Source organism: Vombatus ursinus, unplaced genomic scaffold, assembly GCF_900497805.2.
Source record: "Vombatus ursinus unplaced genomic scaffold, bare-nosed wombat genome assembly UNPS02014775.1, whole genome shotgun sequence".
In the NCBI taxonomy this organism is placed as follows: Eukaryota; Metazoa; Chordata; class Mammalia; order Diprotodontia; family Vombatidae; genus Vombatus; species Vombatus ursinus.
Genome location: NW_020954553.1, coordinates 14,984,003 through 15,007,276, shown reverse-complemented (window position 1 = coordinate 15,007,276; position 23,274 = coordinate 14,984,003). Strand labels below are relative to the sequence as shown.

The window sequence follows — 23,274 nt, the reverse complement described above, 5'->3', positions numbered from 1 at the left end:
AAAGATGCCAAAAAAAGGTTTTAAGTTTTACTGGGGCAAAGAAGAGAATGAAGGAAGGGATAGGACCACTTCTTGGAGTGGAATGGGATGATCATAATGGATGATGGAGAGAAGACAGACTCTTATTTTCCTTCTATTTTCTCTGCTAAAGACATTAATCTTTCAACTGCAAAAGACAGAATAAAAATGAATAATGAAGTGTTAAAAACCCAAGTAAGGAAACAGTATATGCCCATGAACTGAAGTCAACCTGGCCCAGATGAACTACATCTCTGGGTTCTAAAAGAACTGACCTAGGCAACTGCACAGACTCTGCTAGTGACCGGTGAAAAGCTGTAGAGAACAAGAGATGCACTATATGATAAAAGAAGTGAAAATATGCTGATTTTTTTTAAAAAAAGGAAGAAAATTAAGTCTACAAACTATAGTCCAATGAACTTGACCTTGGCTTATGGCAAAATTCCAGGATGTACTATTAAAGGAATGATTAATGAACATTGAGAAAAGGAAGCAGTGATTGCAAAGAGACAGCATGGCTTCATCACGAAGTCCTGGGCAGCTAGGTGGCACAATGGCCAGAGCATCAGGACTAGAGTCAAGAAGTCAGGAAGTTTAAATCTGACCTCAAACATTTACTAACTGTGTAACCCTGTCTGCCCACTTCCTCAACTATAAAATGGGAAATAGTAGTACTTGCCTCCTAGGGTTGCTGTAACCTAAGGTTACAATGAGATGATAATTGTAAAGTACTTAATACAGTGCCTAGCACATAGTAGGTATTATATTAATATTATCTACTATTATTATCAAGAGCAGGTCATGTCAGACTAACTTCGTTCCCTTTTTTTAACAGGATCACTAGATTGACAGACCAGAGAAATACTATTGTTTACCAAGATTTTAGAAAGTGGGAAGGAAGGAGGAAAGGAAGAAAGGGAGGGAAGGAAGGGAGGGAGGGAAGGAAAAGAGAGAGGGAAGGAAGGAAAGGAAGAGGGAAGAGGGCAGAAATAAAAGAAGTAAAAAAGGAAGAAAAGGAGGGGGGAAGGAAAAAGAGAGAAGGGAAGGAGAAAGGAAAGAAGAGAGGAAGGTAGAGCACCAGCCCTGAAGTCAGGAGGACCTGAGTTCAAATCTGTCCTCAGACCAAACACTTGATACTTACTAGCTGTGTGACCCTGGACAAGTCACTTAACCCCAATTGCTTAAAAATTTTAAAATTTTAAAAAAAATTTAAAAGAAAAGAAGAGAGGAAGGGATGAAGGGAAGAAAATTATCTCATTTGATCCTGACAAAAGCCCTGGGAGGAAGGTACTATTATTCCCATTCTGTAGTCAAGGAAATGAAGGCAAACAGAGGTTAAGTGGTTTCCCAGGGTCACAGACCAAATTTGAATGGAGGTATTCTGACTCCAGATCTAGTACTCTATCTACTGTACTACCTATTTAAATGAATAAAAGGAAAAGATTTGGGCTCAATAAAAGGGAAAACTCCCAAAGGGTTAAAGATACATACATATATATATATGTGTGTGTGTGTGTATATATGTATATATACACATATATACATATATATACATATACATATATATACACACATATATATATGTGTATATATATATATATCTATGACCTGGGCTACCTGAGGAACAATTGATTCTCTCTCACTGGCTGTCTTTGAGCAAAGACTAGATGACTACTTGTCAGCGACATAACAAAAAGGCATTGTTGTCTGCGTAAAGGTTGGATTGGATGGCTTCTGAGATCCCTTCCAACTCTGATATTCTGCACTAAGGCAGTGACTTCCTTCTTTCCTTAATGCTGGAGTGCACTTCTCCATATATTTTTCATCATCCATCCTCCCTCCTCCCCTGCCCATATCTGGACCAACATCACCAAATAGAAGGGTATATGTTGGCATAGTTGGGAGCCTTGATCAAATTCTTCACAGAACTTGTCCACCTTGTCTTCATCCTCTATAACAGATGTTAGTATATAAGCCACAATTATCTTCAGGGAGTTTATTTGCTTCCCCTCTTCAAGAGTACTGTCAGTCAAGATGATCCAGTGTCCCATGAAGTAGCATTGCCATTAGGGCAAAGGATGAAGCCAACTTTGCCAGTTTCTTCAATGGACTCTCCAAGGAGAACCTGTGCTCCATCCTTCCTTTGACCTATAACTTCATTTTTTGAGTTTCACTTGCATAGATAATGCCAATACAGGTGGGTATGAGTCAGTCCCTCTAGTAGTTTATAAGGCAGTTGGTCGTTGTAGGAAAATTACAATTAAGAACACCACCAGTTAAATTAATATATGCAGGTAGTCTGGAAGACTTAACCTTTCACGTCTGGAACCCTGGAGCCCTACTGTCCAGCGTGAGAAGTGTCTCACATTGACTTACTACACCGGAATGTAGGCTTCAGCCACAGTTTATTCCCCAGACATCTTCTTCCTGCCACAACAAGCACATATAGCCCTCCAGCCCCCCCTTTTCTAGTTCTGGAACACTAATCAAATCAATATTGTCATTGCCTTTCCAAAGGATGTGTTAATTCCCTAAGGCTCTTCCACTCACCATTCCTGTAACTTTCCAAACCACCGCCTTATTTGCATTCCCAGCTCTCAGCAGTGCTTGGTATAAAGTAAGTGCTTAATAAATGGTTTTTTATTCATTCATCTCACCAATGTCATTGTGCAAGCAGAAGAGGTACACACAAGACTGGGAGTCAATTTAAATTTGCATCTACTTTATAGGTGACTGTGCCCAAATAATTCATTCCCAGACAGACAAATTTCTGATAATAAGCCCCTCTGTATTTGTCCTTTCCAGCTTGGTAGGACCACCAAAACTTGGAACCCAAGATCACCTCTACTTTATGATAAGGTGTCAGTGGATCTTAGTTTTCTGACTGTATGCTTTTATTATTTCATACACCCCAGAGAGACTACCCTAGAATCTCTCCTTTCTGCTCTATGGATATTGGATCTTTTGGGTTGTACTATCCAGGAAGGTGGTAGCTGATCTTGCCATTCTTTGAAAAGCAGATACTGGGCAGGCCTGAGGCTGGGCAGTTGGGCACAGAGCTGGGAATATTGTATGAAGAATATTTTTCAAATCTTTGGATTCCTACACAATCACCTTCTTAATTACCTGCTAATCTAATGAAGAAGAAGAGAAAACAGGAAAGGAGGAAGAAAAGAGTAGAGAGGAAGGTAGAAATGGAAAGGGAGAGGAAGATAAAAAAGGATAAGGATGAAGAGAAAGGAAGGAAGGAAAAGAGGAAAACAAGAATGGGAAGGGAGAGAGAAAAAGGAAAGGAAGAGGATTGGGAGTGAGGGAGGGAGAAAAGAGGGAAAGAAAAAAAGGGAAGAATGAGAAAGAAAATGGGAGGAGAAAGAAGGACAATGTGGGAGAAGAAAGAGGAGAGGAGAAGGAGCAAGGTAGGAGAAGATAAGGAGGGAATGTGAGAGAAGGCAATCAGAATAAGGAGGAAGGGAGAAGATATAAAGGGAGAGGAGGAGGAAGAGAGTAGAGATGGGAAGAAGAGGAAAAGGTCAAAAGGGAGGAAGAAAAGGAAAAGAACAGAGTAGAGACAGAAGAGGGAAAAGTCTCTTGTTTCCTGCTCTCTCCCTGTTCAAGTTGTCCAAGCATTTTGCCTTCCTCCTTATTCCCCTTGCTCCCCCCAACACAGACATGTCCTTCTCTCTTCCTTCCCTAAAACCCAGTATCCCCAATCCTGTGACTTTCTTCCCACTATCCAGCACTGTCCTCTATCAAACACAGAACAATGGTAAATGGAGTTGGATTGCAAGGAGGATTAAGGTTAGAAATGAGTAAGAGCATGAAAGGCGACCAAAGAGACCTGGGAACACCTCTTCCCCAGAGATCTTTGGCAGCAAAAGCCAGGCTGGGAGGAGGGGGTGATGGAGGAAGGAAAAGATGACTTCAAAGGTCTTTCTCTGCCTGGGGACTGGGCATGTGTATCAGACCCAGGCCAGGGAGCAGGAGGAAGGCTGACAAGGTCATTAGGTAGGCTGAACATTTGCATATTTCCAATTTGTGTGAACTGGTTTGAGACAAATAGGGGGTGGGGGATGGGGATAATTCACAGCCTTAGTAAGGCAAAGGGCCAAGACAGCTCAGTGAAGGAATGGGCACTAAGCAAGGAGATGTGGGCTGAGTAATGAAATAAGGGTCTCAGTGAAGGGCTGCTGGCTCAGCAAGGACATGGGGGTATCAGTAAGGGGCTGATGGCTCGAGATTTTTTTTCAGGGGCCGGGAAGGGGGGGTGAGCAAGCAGAAGCCTAGCAAACAAGACGAGGACTTAAGTGAAAGGGATAGAAGGGAATGAGGAGTAGAAAGACTCAGTAAGGAGACAAGGAGTGCAGTAAGGAGATAGGGTTTCAATGAGAGAACTGGGGACTTAACCAAAGGGACAGGGGGCTCAGTGGAGGGAAAAGGGACCCGTTAAGGGAGAGGGGGGCTCAGCACAGGGATGGAGGTTCGGTGAGAAATATGGAAGCTCAGTAAGGGGATAGAGGCTTGGAATTCCATTTGGACTACAGGTTCAGTGTTGCCTTCCCCTCTTTGGGGCAAGGAAGTTGCCAGTACCTGAGGAGTGGAGGTCAGTCTAGAATCCCCAAGGAATACAGAAAGCCCCACCCTAGTGACCCTGCAGTACACCCCAGAGCGAACTTGGGTGTCTCGATCAAAAGGAGCCCCACCCCAGAAAGGCCCTACCTCCTGCCCCATCCTTTTCCAAATAAAAGAACCGTATGGTGAGGGTGGGAGGGAGGGGGAGGAAAAGAAGGGGAGAGGAGACAGGCCAGACTGAGAGAGAGGGAGTGAAATCCAGGAAGAGAGCCGGAGCAGCAAATCTGTCCCCACTCCTCCCCGCTGCTCGGATCGCTGGCAGCTGCATCCTTGGCTCCCCTCTGCAGAATCCTGTGAGGTGCATGTTAAGGAGGAGGGCCCAGGGGAGGCCAGGAGTCCATCCCCCCTCCATCTGCAAAAGGCTCTAGAGATAATCAGGAAGAGACCCCTCTCTCCTTCCCATCTCCCTGCCCTCTTCCCCATTCCTGGTTCTAGGGAATTTCCTACACAGCCCAGACTGCGCTTCTAGCTGAAAGGTAAGGAAATAATTAGGAGGGGGGCCACACTGCACATGAGGAGGGGGAAAGGAAAAGGGAAGGGGGATAGATCAAGAAGGCAGCCCCAAAACACACCCAGAAGTCCTGAATCCCAGCCCATAATACGATCTCTGAGGATTAGGAGATGCTTCTGGTTTCCTATCTAGGACCTCCCTGCCCCACCCCATCCCACCTGCTCTCCCCATTCCAGAGACCACCAAGGTTCTTGCAAACCCAAGCACAACCCAAGACACTTACACACCCACCCTTCCATTCACATGTGCCTTTGTCAAATGCTCAACATTGGCCCTAACCTTTACTGGGGGAGGTGGGGAAGGTGCCCCCTGCCCCAGATTCCTCATCTAACACCCCTCTCTCTATGATTCTCTCCTACCTTCTTGGGCCCCTCTTCTCAAGGAGCTCAGTACCCTCCCTCTGGCCTTTCTGATGACAGATCAGCAGCAAGGTGGGAAGGGTCTGCGACAGATATCCCTTGTGGCCACAAAGCAGGTTATTCCAGGCATTGCCAATCAACTTTGTGGGGCCTTTTATTTGATCAAAACACTAAACCAGGGGTGGGGAACCTGCGGCCTTGGGGCCACATGTGCATCTAGGACCTCCAGTGTGGCCCTTTGACCAAATCCAAACTTCACAGAACAAATCCCATTTCCCATTTGTTCTGCGAAGTTTGGATTAGGTCAAAGGGCCATATGAGGACCTAGAGGGTCACATGTGGCCTTGAGGCAGCAGGTACCCCACCCCTGCACCAAACCCAAGTCCACTTGGTGTTTAGTCTGTTAATTCCTCGGCAAGGCTGCCAGAACAGGTTTTTAAAGGCAATATCGGTGACCCAAGGCAAAGAAAAACAGCAAAAGAGGCCTCAGAAGGTTCTCTGGCCCGCCACCACTGCCTTAAATGACAGGAATTGCTGAGGAGGCAAGTCCTTGTGATGGAAAGCACCAGTCCCATACTGTCAATGGACTTCTGTCCTTGCCCTAGCTGGGTTGCTGCCACATTTGTGAATTAGAAGAGGAGAAAGAGTACCAGGTTTGGGAATCAAAAGACCCAATTTCAAATCCTGGCCTGGCTACTCCCTCCCCACATGACCTCATGCCAGTTCCTCCACCTAGCTAGCAGGTAAAATGAGAAGGGGTCTATAGGCTTCACCAGTCTTCCAAAATGGTCAATGATAGCAAAGAAGAACCCTTGGACAAGATGTCTCTCTGAGGTGCTTTCCAGCTCTAAACAAGTGTGCTGACGCAGGCTCAGACCAGAGAGAGCCAACTATTCAATTTTCATTGTGAGCATTTATACCTGAGAAATCAGCAAATGCTACAAATCAAGGTTGAGAAGGGGTAGAGGGCAAAACACTGCACCACGGAGGAGAGACAGAGGATAGGGCAAAGAAGAGCCCACCATATGGCTGATTCCTAGTTTAACTATTATTACTAACTATTATTATTATTACTAACTATTATTATTAACTATTATTACTAACTAGATTCTAAGTTCTGTTATTTCTATGCTGCTAAAGCACAGCATATGCTGTCAGGGCCCTTTAAATTCAGCACCTTGGGGCAAAATCCTAGTCACTCCACCCTAGTTGTGCTTCTGCTACATTTCCTGAACTCAGCATTCCATTCCCCTTATCTGTGGCTTCAAACAGGCCATCCTGGATTCTCATGCATCCCCTCCTCAACTCCACATTAAAATCCTACAGTGTTTCCCTAAAACCTCTAAATTAAAATACAAAGGCCTCAGCCTGACCCATAAAGCCCACCATAATCTGATTCACAATTACCTTTCCAGATATATTTCTTATTATTCTTTATCCCATACTCTATGTTTCAAAAAACTGGCCTATTAAGTGGAATCATAACTGGGAATGTTGGTGCCCAAGACAAGTGCCATAAACTATGCCCAGGGCAATGAACATGGTGCATACCTTCAGTCGAGGTTAGGTTGAACTGAGAGCCAGTTGTTAAACATACTGCAGGTTCTAGATCATATGAAATTATGATCATTTGGTTCTAGAGTTCCCATCACTCACCTATGGGAAAACCGAGCTCATTCTGGCCAGTTGTCAGATGGGACCGTGTGTGTGTGTGTGTGTGTGTGTGTGTGTGTGTGTGTGTGTGTGTTCTCGCTGAGCCCAATCCTGAAACTAGGGAAGGACAGGGCAGGAAAGGGGTGTCCTCTCCAAACCAAGAAAGAGCAGACAGTGAAGTCAGAGATTCAGGGCATGCTACATCTTCCGGCTGAAGCTGTCTGTTGGTGGTGGACCTGTGGGAGGGCAAAGTCCATCGGGTTCAAGGGGAGAAGGGCTGATGACACAGGGAATCTATGTTGAGCTGTGGGATAAAACCAAGGCCGTCTCAGAACAGGATACAAAGCTGTGTGACTTAAGCCTTCTGAGGTCTCTGGGCTTTTCTAGTTCTATTCCTTTCCTCCATAAGGAAGGCCAAGTAGTAAATCAAAAAGTGTTGGATTTGAAGTCAAAGGGCCGGGGTTCAAATGCTGACACTGCCCCTTCTAGGTCTATGACCTCCAACAAATCCCTTCTTTCCTTTGGGCCTCCGTGTCCTTATCTAGGGTTAGACCGGGGGACCTCTGAGGTCCCTTCTGGCTCTGGATACTCTGATCCTTTAGAAACTAGCAAAACTCCATCCGTTTGTGCTCTGTGAGGCTGAGATGAAGGAAAGGAATTTCCCAGCTGGGGACAGAGGAGTCAGGCTCCCTGGCAGCCTGGGACTGATGGGGCCGAAGCCAGAATTGGGATGCTAAAGCTCACTCCAAAAGATATGGCGAAGGAGAAAGAGTTCTGGATTTGGAATAGGACCTGGGTTCAAATCCCAGCCCTGCTTCGTACTACCTACGATGATCTTGGTGGGCCTCAGTTTCCGCATCTGTAAAACTTGGAAGTTAGACTAAATGACATCTGAGACTCCTTCCAGCTCTGAGTCTGTGATCCCATGCTCCCTTCTGCCTTAGGTTTCTTTAGAGTGGGCTCTGGCCTGCGATGTCTGGGCTTGGGATGACAGAGCCCGGCCTAGTTTAGCCCTAGGCTTCTCAGCATTCCTCAGCAGGAATGAACAGAACGGGTACACAAAGTCAGACTCTTCCCAAGTTCCCAATACAGTTAGCTTGGCCTTCCCCTCAGGAAAGGCACACAAGGGGTAGAATGGCCATGAGTTAATCCAGATTGCAGCCCCTCCTCCTGGCTTGGAGCCCCACTAGCTACGGGCAAGAAGTGATGCTGGAGGCAGGGAAAGTGGGGTGTGATGTCACATCTGTCTAAGGACTCTCTTACTCCCAGTTCCTCCACAATGAAGAGACAGAAGGCCAAGGAAGCCACATCTGGAAACAGCTAGACAGTAATCCAGCCTAGACCTCCCTGTATTTTTTTTCCCACCCTTGCCCTAACCCCACCTCCCAAATTCCTCAGCCAAACAGGCCTTTCCTCCTGGACACATACATACACACACACACACACACACACACACACACACACACACACGCATTCACACTTAGGTTCTCCCAAACCTCATTCCCTCCATATCACACATAGTCCAGAAAACGCAAAAAGCTATTATTTTCATGGGAGGGGTAAATGAGCCCAGACCAACAGATATTTAAGCTTTGCCGAGTGGATAATGGAGAGATGACTATATTGGGAGCAGGCTCAATACTCCCCTTCCAAGGGAGAGAAGGGTGAGACACAGCGGGGTGTGGGGAGAGAGGGAAACAGGGTGAGCGTGTCACCGGCACACCTCCCCAACACAGGCCACCCCCCACCCAACTAGAACCTCACCTGAAGGTAGTGGTAACTCCTATCCTTGGCCTTGGTCTCAGGCCCCAGGAGTCCCTTGCCTGGCCCGGACCCCTGGAGCCCATCCCGGCCCTGGCTGACCATCATGGTGTGCCAGGCACTGCGCTTCACCGTCTGCCCGTCCAGTGACATGGACATGCCAGTACAGGCCAGGCACCGGCCCTCAGGCCCGCCTGGGAGCCCCTTGAAGCTCAGGTCCCGGAAGGTCCCGTCAGGTGCCTCTAGGCAGAAGGGGGCGCCAGCCTCTCCTGGGGGCCTCCCGCCTGCCAAGAAGCCACTGTCGCTGTCCAGGTTGTCATCTGAGCTCCACCAGCCCATGGACTTGGGGGTGTGCCGCCCATTGGCCTTACGGTCCTTGCTCTTGCTCCTCTTGCCGTGGCGGGACTGGTGGTGGTGGTGGTGGTGGTGGTGGTGGTGGTGGTGGTGCGGGGGTCCGTGTGGGGAATGGTGACCGGCGTACCCCTCGCTCCCCGACCCGGTTCCAGACCGGCTCTCTGCCTTGGGCCCGTTGTAGTCCCGCTTCCCTGGAGCTTCCAGAGAATGGGACTTGGCAAAGAGCTTTTGGACGGAGTGGACCAGGTGGCGGATGCGGCTGGGGCTCTCACTTCGGGGCTCGGGGGCACCCCCGCCAGTGCCAGAGCCAGCCCCGGTGCCGCCGCTGCCACCCGCCACCCCTCGTGGGTATGGCAGGGTGTGGAAACCGTCCTGCTGCAGAGGCAGCTGCTTCTCAAACTGGTCCAGGAGTGTCGGGGGCAGGCGGGCAGCAACCTTCCCTGGAGGGTGACCCACACAGTCTTCACAGCCATCAAAGGGGGCCTGCCCAGGGAACATCCTGGGGAAGGTGCTGCTGCCTGCCCCACCAGGCCCTGGCCCAGGGCCCAGCCCCCCGTCAGGACCTGCAGAAGGTGGCTCGCTCAGACTCAGGGGACCGTCGGGTGAGAGGTGGCCAGGACCAGCCCGTGAAGGGCAGTATCGGGGGTCCGCGGGGTAAGGTTCACCGGGGCCCAGGAGGTACGGGGGTCGGGAGCCCGGGGCTGTGGGGCCGTAGTCCGTGGGCGAGTCAGGCAGACGGGCAGGGCGGGGCTGGCTGCCTCGGTCGCCATGATAGCCCCTCATGGCCTCAGCAAAGATGATTCAGACTCTCCATGGTGTTGCAGGCCAGGCCCTGGGGGCCACCTGAGCATGTGGGAAGAGAACAGAGGTTAGTGGAGCCTGAAAATCAATCTCCCCATTAACCCTCCTGTATCTAGCACCATAGACAGCATCCCCCCACCACATACACACACACACACACACACACACACACACACGCACTCAGCTCCCAGTTATCCATCCAGGGCCAAGGACAGAAGCCATAATGATATGAATAATAACAGCTCACAGGAATGTAACCCAGGTGCACACCTGGAACATTTGCATAAAACATCCTCATTAGTGGAGGGAATGATGATTCCTTGCTTACATACCACCAAGGAGGACGGCTATGCAAATGTTTCAGGTTTGAACCTGGGTTACATTCCTAGAGCGCTTGAAGGTTCACAAAATGCTTTCCTTACAGCAAACCTATGACAAAATAGTGATCATACTTTATCTGAATCTTACAGATTCTGAAGCTCAGGCCTCCTGATTCCACTGTGCTGTTGTTGCTCAGTCGTTTCAGGTGTATCTTATTCTTCGTGACTCCATTTGCAGTTTTTTGGCAAAGATCCTGGAGTGGTTTGTCATTTCCTTCTCCAGCTCACTTTACAGATGAGGAAACTGAGGCAAACAGGGTTAAGTGACTTGCCCAGGGTCACACAGCTTGTAAGTGTCTGAGGCTGGATTTGAACTCAGGTCTTCCTGTGCTCTATCCACTGCACCACCTACCTGCCATATCAAGTGATGTCATTGGTCCTCTTTAAGAATGAAGGATGAACAAGGGAAACCACCCGTAAAGCCTCAGCCCCACACAAACCTTCCCAAGAGCAACAGCATAATGAATTGGAACAAATACTCCTGCTTGGGTCCCCACTCTGGCTGACTAGACAGTGATTCAGAGAGAGGACCATGAAGGAGGAGGCCACGCCCACCAATTAATGCTGAATGGGACCAGCTGCTCATTATCACCCAATCAGCCCATTGGGCCCCCTCTGTTCCCTTCCCCAGGACCATTACAAAAGGAATAATCAGGGGACAGCTAGGTGGCACAATGGATAGAGCACCAGCCCTGGAGGCAGGAGGACCTGAGTTCAAATCCAACCTCAGACACTTGACACTTAACTAGCTGTGTGACCCTGGGCAAGTCACTTAACCCCAATTGCCTCACAAAAAAAAAAAAAGGAATAATCAGGGGAGTTGCCATGCCTTCTCACTAGGCCACCCTCTATGTCACAAAGCTAGTATCTGAGGCTGGATTTGAACTCTGGTCTTCCTGACCCGAGGCCCAGTAGTCCATTGATCATGCCTAGCAACCCAGTTGCTTTTCCTCTTCCTTGTGCCCCTAAGACAGCTCAGAACCATGGCCTTCCAACTCCTCACAGCCTAAGGGTCTCATGAAAGGCCTATAGGTGCCCGAGGTCTGTAGCGGTCGGTGTAAGGATATGCTGGAGCCAGTTTTAACTGGATTGAGACAGTCAATTGTTAAATTTTCAGTGTGAGCTTTTTATATCTCAGAAATCAGCAATCACTACAAACCAGGGCTATTGTTTTGCTGATTGTCTAGATTTAAGAAAATATTACTAATACAGATTAAACTTAAAAGTATCTGTGTATGCTTTAAAAAAAAAAAACCTGATTATTAAATATTTACCAGCTCACCCCTGTACTACTTTTATAGACATTGCTTGAATTTAGCAAGAGTGAGGTTAAGGCTCGGGAATGATGTCATCATCAGGCTAAAGGCCTGGTGACTGGAGACTCATAACAATAATAATAACCAGCATTTATGTAGCGCTTTATGTTTACAAAGTATATACTATCCATAATCTCTTTTAAGCCTCACAGCATCCCTGGGTCAGTGGATCTCTCTCTGTCAGGACTAGGAGTCCTGAAACTCTAAGACATCCTCCCATTCACAGGCACGAACAAATTGTGAGAAGAGAAAACGCTAATAGAAATGCTACCCTAGGGTGTGCCAGCACGCTTAGGCCTTGTGTTTGCACGTGTGTCTGAGATTCTTCACCAAAACTCCCTTGCCTGGCCACAGCTGCTCTATTGCCCCCTGTTAGAATGTAGGCTCTCTGAGGGCAGGCGCTGCTTTGCTTTTGGAATTCTACTGGTTCCCAGAACCAAGCACCGTGCCTGGAGCATAGAAGGCTTCTTCATTCATTCATTCATCCCCAAACAACCTTCAACTGCACTCTCTCTTACTTCCAGGATGGAAGTAGGTATAAGAGATAATCAAATCCCAGACTGTCAAATCAGAAAGCCCTGGGTTCAAATCCTGCTTCCAGCTCTTACTAGCTATAATCTAGCGCAAGTCACTTCATCTCTGAGTTTCCTCATCCATAAAGTGGGGACAACAAAACCTATAGAAGCTATTTCCCAGGGTTCTTGTGGGACTCTAATGAGATTGTAAAACAGTTTGCAGACTTTAAAGCACTTTTAAAAGTTTTAAAGGCTGTGTAAATGTCAGTTATCATTATTATTCCTCAAGATCATGGGGCCTCTAAACCTCTTCCCCTCTCCTCCCACCATCCCTGGGAGACATGATTCCTCACTTTACGGAGGAGTGTGCAAATTCCCAGAGCACAGGTGAGCGGCTGAGCACGTTTCCAGGAAGCCCCAGAGCAATGGGAGCCAGGCACCCTAGCCCCCGGGCTGTCACTCAGAGGATCCTACGGTTTCAGGACCAGAAGGAAGAATCAAGCCTAACCTCTGACTTTGCAGATGGGGAAAAAGAGTCTTGAAGAAGGGAAGTGACTTGTCCAAGGTCACATAGCAAGTTACTAACAGAATCAGTACTTGAACCCAGGTCTTTGGAGTCCCAGGTCGGTCCTTTCTTTCCCAAAATGCTAGAAATCTTCCATCTCACCCCCTTTCCACTTTCTACCTTCCAACACGGTCAGGTCTCCTCTATCTCGAAAAAAAAACCCAGAAGTAAAAGACTTTTACTTTTACATAGTTCCCATCTACTCTTACCTTCCTTTCATAGCTAAACTCTTCATCAACCCCCACACCTTTACTTTCTGCCCATTTGTTCCTTCCTTTATTACTGTTGTTGTTCAGTAATTTCAGTCATGTCTGACTCTTCATGATCCCATTTGGGATTTTCTTGGCAAAGATACTAGAGTGGTTTGCCACTTCCTTCTCCAGCTCATTTTACAGATGAGGAAACTGAGGCAAACAGGGTCAAGTGACTTGTCCAGGGTCATGTAACTAGTGAGTGCTTGAATTGAGATTTGAACTCAGGTTTTCCTTAGGTCAAGCACTCTATCCAATACACCACCTAGCTCTCTATACCATACACTATCTTGTTTGAACTTCCAAATCCTGTAAAATTAGTACAAAAGTCTCCATTTTACAGATGAGGAAAGGGAGAAGAGTAAATGACCTGCCCACAGTCATATAGCTACTAAGTATATGACCCCATGCCTCCTTGACTCCAAGGCCAGCACTCTATAGACTATGCCATGCTAATTCAATGAAATCAGTACCTTGACGCTCTCTCAAGGTCCTTTCCAGCTCTAAATTCCATGATCCCATGAAGTAACTTGCCCAAGGTCACTATGGTCAAAAGTATAAATATAGGATCAGAGATTTAGACCTTAAAGTTCAATTTATCCAACCTCCTCATTTTGCAAATCAGAAAACTGAGGTCCAAAGTTTGAGTGACTTCCCCAAGGTCACACAAATAGTCAGTAGCAGAATCAATATTCAGAATCATATCCCATGTCTCCAACCATGCTGCCTCCAAATAATAGATCTGTGACTGCATCCCAAGCCTTCTGACTCCAGGTCCACAGCTCTTCCCACATCATACTGTCTTCCCCATGTTAACCTAGGATATGACTGTGGGCAGGTCAGTTTCTCTCTTTAACCTCAGTTTCCCCATCTGTAAAATAAAAGAGAAGGACTAAATTCTCTAACGTCCTTTCCAGCTTTAGTATTCTAGGATTCTGGCAATCAGCTTCCCTCTGATCCCAGTTTCCCACTTCGGGGTGATGGCATCATCTTCCCAATCCTCCAGATTCAACACCTCAGAGTTATCTTTGGTTCTGCCAAGTCCTGTCAATTCTACCCCTCTGTGACATCCCTTGGAATCCTCTCTCCATTGGCAAGATCACCCTCTTAGTATAGGCAAGCTCTCAGTCCTTTTCTCCTAGACCATGGAAGCAGTCTTCAAATTGATTTATCTCTGGCTTCCTAACTGGTCTGTCTCCAGCCTCCTAAGTCGCACCCCTCCCTGTGCTCAAAAGCCAAATAACCTCCCTAAAATACTTATTTCATTGAGTTGCCCCTCTTTACTACATTGAGTCTCAACTCTTCAGCCTAGCCTTCAAGGCCCTACCTGACCTGACCCTGCCAATTACAGGATCATTGGATTGCAGATTTAGAGCTGGTAGGGACCTCAGAGGTCATCTAGTTTGGGTAAGGCCAGGAGAGGCTGGCCAAAGTCACACAGGTAGTGAATAGTAGAACAGACGTAGGTCTTTCTACTGCAAATCCATCATTCTTTTCACTGTTCCATGCTGCCTTATCTCCTATTCTTTCTCCCACCCTACCTATGACTCAGTTTCCATCTTCCGGGGCCAGATAGTATGGATTGAGGATAGCAGTTTGGGGGCAAGAGGAAAAGTGGTAACCAAGATCTTCTCTGGGTCCCATGATGTCCCTATTCTTTTTTGGGGGGGGGGGAGTGAGAAAAAAGCAATCTGGATTAAGTGACTTGCCCAGGGTCATATAGCTAGTAAGTGTCTGGGGCTGGATTTGAACTCAGCTCCTCCTGACTCCAGGACCAGTGTTCTATCCACTGTACCACCTAGCTGCCCCCATGATGTCCCTATCCTGCCCAAGACCTGAAGGGTAAAAGAGGGCATCTGGTTCCAAGTTTCCATAGGAAAGAATCACAGCCACAGGGCCGTAGGCCCAGGAGATTTGTCAGGGGTGGGGAGAGTGCCCTTTGGGGTGCAGGGGGGGAGGGGCTGAGGAAATGGCATAATTGTTTCCCCTCATTAAGATGAGTATGAGGCCTGGTTTAGAAGCAATTTCATTATTCTCTCATGAAGCTTGGTTAATTAACAGACTCATTAGCATACCCAAAGAGGACCCAGGACAGCTCAGCTAGAGCTATTCCCCAGTGGAATGAGGTCTCTGTGATCATCAGGGATGAGAAGAGAAGCTTCAGACTCTCCCCCTCCCCCACAGCCCTGGCCCCCATCCCAGCACAGGGGCAGCTCACTGATCCTCACCCCCACGCTCTGCCACATCCTTCACCCTTTGCCCATGCTCTTCTCCTTCGGGAAGCCTTCTCGGATTAACCCTTCACACCTTACCCCTGTGTTCCCTGGTCTCCTGTGATACACTAGAAAGGTCACTTCCTGGCACATATATTTACAACCACCTCCTCCCACACTCCACCCAACCCAGACCCCACCTGTCTCAATTCTCTCCCTTTGTTCCTGATCCTGGCAAATTTCCCCAAAAGGTCCTTCGTTGGTGCTGCTTAACATTAGAGCCCCTTCACCTGCCTTGACCTCCTCCTTCTCTTCCTCCTCCTCCTCCTCCTCTCTTGGCCTCACCTGCTGTCCAGCTGACTGGCTATCTCCCGCTGCTTACCCACTCACAGGCAGGGGGATCCAGGTCACAGAGCTAGGAAGGGGCAGAGCTGGGATTCAAACCCAGGTCCCTCTAAATCCAACGCTAGCTATCTTTCCACCACACCACACTTCTTCCCAAATTCAGACTCAGAGAGGACTGATGATAAGGGGACTGATTCCATGTTTGCCAGTCACATCACTTTCTGTTCACAACTCATCCATTTACACACACACACACACACACACACACACACACACTCATAAGCACATACTACATGGAGACAGAATATTTTCACCTGCAGCACCCCAATCTCATTCTATCCCAAAAAGAATTCATCATCTCCACCCACCTACCCCAAAACTGATCCAGCCTCCTGACTTCCCCATCTGGCTATGGCAACACTACCTCCCAGTCAACCAGACAGGAACCCTCACAGTCCTCCACTCCCCATTCCACAAACACATCAGCCACATTTCCATCTTGTGCCTTTTGCTCAGGCAATTCCTCCTGCCTGAAACACCCTCCCTCCTCATCTCCAAATCCTCCCTTTCCATCAGGGCCCAGATCCACTCTCTCCTCCAGAGAGACCCATCCTCTTCTCTGAGACTGTACAGCCCTGACTGGACCATGCATTTGGACACTAAAACACTGATCTCGTACTATTCTCTTCCTCTTCCATGGGGAAGGCAGGTGTCTGCAATTGTCTAAGCTCAGAGACCATGTTTTCTCTTTTTCCCATCTACCCCCCAGCAGAGACAACATGGGGCTGGGCAATCAGTCAGGACTTGTGGAATTACCTATTATCCTGTTCCTCTCTTTCCTCTTCTCTCCTGTCAGATCCCTCTCCTTTCTTCCTGCCAGCCTCTAGACCTCCAAAGATCAAACCATTAGACATGGAAGGGACCTTAGGGGTCTTCTAGTCGAAGCCCCTCGTCTTACAAATCATAGATTGTAGAGCTGGCAGGGACTTCAGAAGCCACCTGATCCAACATTCCCAATTTATAGATGAGAAAGCTGGAGTCTCAGAGAAATTAAGTGACTTGCCCAAGGTCACACAGGTAGAAAGTATCTAAGGGTAAGATTTGAACCCAGGTACCCTGACTCCAGAGACAGGTGTTCTTTCCATTGTAATGTACTGTCCCTTCACTTCTGCCTTAGCCCCCTTAAGCCCACTCTGTTCCTTCCCCTGCACCATCCACAGCCCCTTACCATTCAGGGTGTCCCATCCTTGTCCACAGGGTCCCCACAGCTTGGTCACGAAGAAGCCTTCCTCTGCAGCCCCTGGTTCCTGAGGAGCTGAATACATAGGGGTGGGAAAGATATGGGTTATGAAGCTAAGATGTGATTTTCCCAGACAGCACCCTCTAGACCCCACAGGCCCTGCCCCCTAGCAAGGGCACGATTACCCAAACAACTCTGCTCCATGCCCCAAAACAGATTGTCCAGAACCCAGAACACCCAGCACAAAGTTGGGACAGACAGCACGCCTGCCCTCAGCTCAATCCTATACCCATCCTGCCTACCTCTGCCCCGACACTCGGCATCTCTGGCCTCAAACATCTGGATTAGGGACATCAAAAGCACTTCCACAGCTATTCCCCAATTTGAGCCTCATACACACACCCTCTCACAGAGATCTAAAGGATCTACCCTGATCTGTAGGCCTAGCTAACCACTGAGGACCCTGAACCCAAGCCTCCCAATGCCAAGTACAGTGTTCTGTCCTCTGTATCATGTAAGTCAAACTTCAAGAGGAACTTCCTGACCCTTAAGAATAACCCTATGAAGGGAAGGCAGAACTCTCACCTCTCACTATGTTTCTCATTTTCTCTATCAAGGATAATGATATTCCTACTAGAAGTACAGAACAGAAATGGTTAACAGTGAGTTGAAACCCAAGATATGATATGAGGAAATGGTTTGGGGTTTTTTCTAAGTGTCTGTGTGCCTTCAATGAGTTTAAGTCACCAGGTTCAGACAAACTATATCCCAGAGTACTGAAAGATGTGTAGACATGACTACTGAGCAACTGTGTGCTATACGGAAGCAAAGTGTGGCATCTACTTGGAGAAAATCCATGATAAAGACTCCCCAAATCCAACTGTCTGGATTAAGGAAAGGCATTAGAAACTATCTTGCCTGGAGGCAATAAGCAAGACCTAATGGTAGATACTCCTAGCTATCTAACCATCAGATTGTGAGCTCCTTAAGAGAAGTTTTTTATTTGTTATTTTTATCCCCAGAATTTAGCACAATAGTAATTCATAATACATAGTAGGTTCATAGCACATAGTAGGTTTATAATAAATGTTTATTGATTGATTAACTAACTGACTGACTCTGAACTCTCAAGGTTATATCCTCCAATTCCCTCCCAAAATTCTGCCAAAGACTGGTTCTTCCTATCTCACCCAGAATGGGAGTGTGGCTGCCATTCACATGCCTGATCCCACTTCTGACCCCACAGAAGCTTTGACCTACTGGTCCATTTACAATCTGGGCCAATTCACAAGTTCCTTAGGCAGCTTGGTCCCCATTCTCCCCGACCCCCACCTCCTCTCCCATTTCCAGGGGCGCATCATATTGGTTCTGAATCTAGTATGTACATCCAATCAGCTTTAGCCCTACTGCAGCTCAGAACTCCCAAGCTCAAGCAATCCATCAGCCTCAGCCTTCCTTAATAAGAGGGTTTAGAGGAATGTACCACCATACTTGGTCACAGTAGCCTTTTTTAGCTGCTGTGGCTTACCATTGACTCATATTGAGCTTGTAGTCCATTGGCAACCCAGGTCTTTTTCACATGAACTAAAACACTATGTATTAGATTGACTTCTTGAATCCAAGTTTGAACTTTGCATTTATTCCTATTAAATATCACCTTATCAGATCTGACTAGATTATATTATTAAGATCTTTTCGGATCCTGATTCTCTCATCTAAAATATTAACTAACCCGCCCAACTTGATGCAATCTGCAGGTCTAATAAGCATACTATTTATTCCATCATCCAAATCATTGATAAGAACATTGAACAGAATAAGACCAAAAGCATAGAGCAAAACTGAGGGGCACCCCCACCTCACCCCACCCCACCCCCCGAGGCTAGGTGGCACAGTGGATAGAGCACTGGAGTCAGGAGTCAGGAGAACCTGAGTTCAAATCCAGCCTCAGACCAAACACTTGACACTAGCTGTGTGACCCTGGGCAAGTAACTTAACCCCAATTGCCAAAAAAAAAAAAAACTGAGGGGCACCCCACCGGTGATCTCCCTCCATATTAACAGTACTACTACTCTTTGGTCTGATCATGTAACCAGTTCATCCAACCAAAAAGGATGTCTTGAGGGACTTGGACAAATCCATGCTGAAGTAACTAGGCATACTATGTCTATACCATTTCCCTGATCTATTAGTCTAATCAATCTATCAGAAAAAGACATGACCTTAATCTTGAAGATTTGTTCTTAATCAGCTGATGCTGATTTGTAGTGATTGTTTCTTTCCTTTCTAAATGCTTATAAACTATCCCTTTAATAATATGTTCTATAATTTTGCCAAGAATCCAACTTAAGCTCATTATCTTACAGTTTACAAAATTTACCTTCTCCACCCCTTCTCACTCCCTTTGAAAATCTGGATAACTATCTGTTTCCTAATCTGTGGTACTTCCTTCATTCTCCATGATTTTTCAGAGATTCCACTAACAACTCAGCAATTATATCAGCAAATCTTTCAATATCTTGAGATGCAGTGGATCTGAACAAGATGGCTTAAGCTCATTGAATGCAACCAGCTGCTCTCTTACCATTTCCTCACGTAAACTGGTTTTCAACTCTCTGCTAACCATTTTCTATCCTCTGCTTCCTAAATGAAATATAATTATCTTTAAGAGAAAACAAGAAATACAACGGGGGTGAGTAGTTCTGTCTTTGTTCTATCATCCAATATCATCATAGGTTTTGTCCATCCCAAGCAGCAGACTAATCTCTTCTTTGATCTTTTTGCCCCAACATAGGTTTGTTTGTTTGTTTTTTAAATTAAGATATCCTTCCTGAAGGAGCAAAAGTGATTTTAACCTGAATTTTGAAGGAGAAAGGAAGTTGAGGGGGACATAAGGAGTTTGAGGGAAGGGGATGCTTAGGGAGAACAAGAGGCTGAGGAAAAGGAGGAAGCAGAGGGACAGGGAGAGGCTGGAGGAAAGGAGGATCCTAAGGACAAGACAGCAGGCCATGGGGATGGACTCTTCTAACTGGAACTGTAACCAGTACAGGCTAAAAGGACGGAGAAGGAGAGGAAAAGGGGAGCCAGTCTGAAGAGTTTGAATCAAGCACAACAGACTATAGAAAACTTGCACAGGAGACGATGGGATAAAAAAAGATATTTGAGGATGATTTCTCAGGCCAGGGCAGGGCCATGAGCCCAGCAGGACTGCCATTCTCTAGTCTCAACAGCGAGGCCAGGTAGCTCAAAATAGAACGGCTTTGATATGGCAACCACTGCGAGGAGAATCAGCTGAAGAAGCACAGAACCTGAGCAAACATCTCCTCCCTTGCTCCCTGCCTCCTTCCAGGAAGGCCCAGGCTGATGAGAGCCTCCTTTCTGGCAGGGGATGGGATTCCCTCCCATATCCCACCCTGTACCCTTTCCGCTGGCTTACTGAAGATTCACCTCCATCAAATCAGAGGCAGTCCCTCTACTCATCTAACCTACATTTCTTCAATACGGAGACTTGGACCACAATACCAGAGGACTGAAGACAAAACTCCTCCCGACAGAGAGGGATGGACTGAAAACGCTGAATGAGACACACATTTTTTGCATGTGGTCAACCAAGAAATTCATTTTTCTCAACTATGCATATTTGTAATGAGGGTTTTATTTTTGCTTTATTTTTTAATTGTTGAAGTAGGAAAGGAGGATTAATTTATTTTTTATAAATACATAGATTTATAATCATGGATCTGGAAAAGACCTTAGGGACCAGCTACCCCAATTCCCTCATTTTACAGACAAAGAAAATGAGGTCCACAAATGTGCCCAGTGGCAGTCAGGATTCAAATCCAGGCCCTAACTCCTAGGCAGTTGGAGTCCCCTTCTTCCTGAACCACAATGTCAATTTCCCCAAGCCCCAGCCCTGGGATACTGGGAGAGTTGTCTCTGATGCCGATATTGGAAATACTAAGGCAGCCCTCAGCCTTGTCTTCTCCAGAACTGTCGCCTGTTTTCCTGGGAACCCTCAGCCAAGCCAGAACATGATGTCCTTAACCTTCAATCATCTACCTGTTGATCATTCCACCTTTAGGGAATAGATTATCTGTGGAGAATCACTGTCAGAGATCCAAAGAACCGCAGAAGGCATGCACTTCATCCTCTACCTCAGCAGGAAACAGAGCAGTAGGAAGAGCACTGAATGTGGAGAGGGAAGACCTGGGTTTGAATCTTGCTATCAGTATGACCTTGGGTGGTACCTGTCTGTGCCTCAGTTTCCTCACCTGTAAAACGTTGGATTAGCTAACCTCTGAGGTTCCTTCCAAGTAGGATTCTGTGATTTTGATACATTAGAACAGCCTCAGCAAGGAGTCAGCCCCGAAGACCTCCAGTGACTCACTACCTTACAAAGTAGTCCATTCTGCTTCTAAACAGCTCTGACTGGTTTTTTTTTCCTTTTTCTGAGCCAAAAATCTCCCAGATTCCCCCGCCCCCACCCTCCATTGCTGCTAGTTCTGCCTTTGGGCCAAGTAAAACAGGTCTAACATTTCTCCCAGCAGACAGCTTTTCAACTACTTAAAGACAGCTGGATGGCCAGTGGATGGAGCTCTGGACCTGAAGTCAGAAAGATTTGAATTCAAATCTAGTTTCTGACACTGTAACTGTGTGACTCTGGACAAATCACTTATCCTCTCTATGCCTCAGTTTCCCTACATGTAAAATAGGGACAGTAATAGGACCTACTTCCCAGAATAAAATGAGGCATTTGCAAAGCAAACCTTAACACACTATATAGATGCTATCGGGGTGGGGAACCTGCAGCCTTGAGGTCACGTGTGGTCTTCTAGGTCCTTGGATGTGGCCTTTTGACTAAGTCCAAGTTTTACAGAACAAATCCTTTTATTAAAGGGATTTGTTCTGTAAAGTTTGGATTCGGTCAAAGGGTCACACTTGAGGACCTAGAGGGCCACATTTGGTTTCAAGGCCAGAGGTTCCCCACCCCTGTAGCTAGTAATTAAAATAACTACCATTTTCCTTCTAAGACTTTTCTTCAGGCTTAACACCTGGGTTCTTTCAGCTTATCCCCATAAGATGTAGTCTTCAAACCACTCACCATCCCAGCCACCTTCCTCTGGTCCAACTTGCTCTTCCCTAGAATGTGGTGCCTAGAACTGAACACAATATTCCAGATATGTTCTGACCAGGACAGAGTAAGGTAAGACCATCACATCTCTCTTTAGACACTATGCCTCAACTACTGTCAAACGAATGTCAACTAATGACGCCCAAAACCACAGCTTTCATGGCTGCATCATACACTCCTGATTTCAACTAAATCAGGTCTTCATCATTTGAACTGGTATCTAGCCCTGTGTCTTACACTCAGTGAGTTGATTTTTTTTAGCCCAAGTGCAAAACTTTACATTTATCTTAAGATTTCAACATTTCCAAAGATCCGTGATTTCATTTGTGTGGGCCTTCTCTAATTCCACCATCACAGATGAATTGCTATGACCAAAAGGACTTGACATTTATCCCTGACAACCTAGGACTAGGTCCCATCTCTGACACATTCCAGTTGTGTGACCCTGGATAAATCACCTAATTTCTCAGTGCCCCAACATCAGTAGAAGAAATCATCCCACTGGAAGCTTTCTACGTGGATGAAAAATCACAGATCTGGTACAAATTTTTTTTCATCTTATTAGATTCATTCTATCTCTCTAGAATCTCTCTGGATTCTTAACCAGGGGCAAGGCAGGGAAGAGCCCACAAACCCTCAAGGGGTCCACTGATAAATTTCAAGGAGTCCATAATCTTGGGTGGGAAAAAAATTACATCTTTTATTTCAACATAACTGGTTTCCTTTGGAGTCCTATGTATTTTACTTAATGCATTTAAAAACAATATACTAGATAGAAAGGAGTCCAGAGGCTACGCCAGAATGCCCGAGGGATCCATGACACAAAAAAGGTTAAAGATCCCCTGCTCTTGCCTGTCAAGATCTTTTTGTATCATGACTCGATTTTCTGATATATTAGCAATTCCCCCCAGCTTTGTCACCCACAAATTTGGTAAGCATGTCATCACCTATGCCTTCAGCCAAGTCACCAAGAAAAATGATGACCAGCACAGAGGCACGAACAGATCCCGGAGGCTCCCCAGTGGAGAACTCTCTCCAGATTTATAGCAGTCCATTAATCACTATTCCTTGGGTCCAGCCATTCAACCGGCTCCCAATATGCCTACTCATAGCATCCTCCAGCCCTCAGCTTTCCATCTTGTCCACAAGGACGGGATAGAGACTGCAGTTAAAGACTGCATCAAACACCTTGCTGAAACCCCTACACTCTCTGTCTGTGTCATTTGAGGAGC

The 23,274-nt window shown here is 46.7% G+C and overlaps 1 protein-coding gene across 1 annotated transcript in view; it reads right to left on the bottom strand.

The window, feature by feature from the left end:
• DLGAP3 (DLG associated protein 3) overlaps positions 1 to 16,934 on the bottom strand; it is a 50,565-nt gene extending 33,631 nt beyond the window's left edge. The window contains exons 1-2 of the mRNA XM_027864653.1: positions 16,900 to 16,934; positions 8,935 to 10,128 (exon numbers count right to left, since the gene is read on the bottom strand). Of these exons, the coding sequence (XP_027720454.1) occupies positions 8,935 to 10,068 (1,134 nt within the window). The 5' untranslated portion in view covers positions 10,069 to 10,128; positions 16,900 to 16,934. The remainder of the gene's footprint in view (positions 1 to 8,934; positions 10,129 to 16,899) is intronic.
• Between the last annotated feature and the right edge of the window lie 6,340 nt (positions 16,935 to 23,274).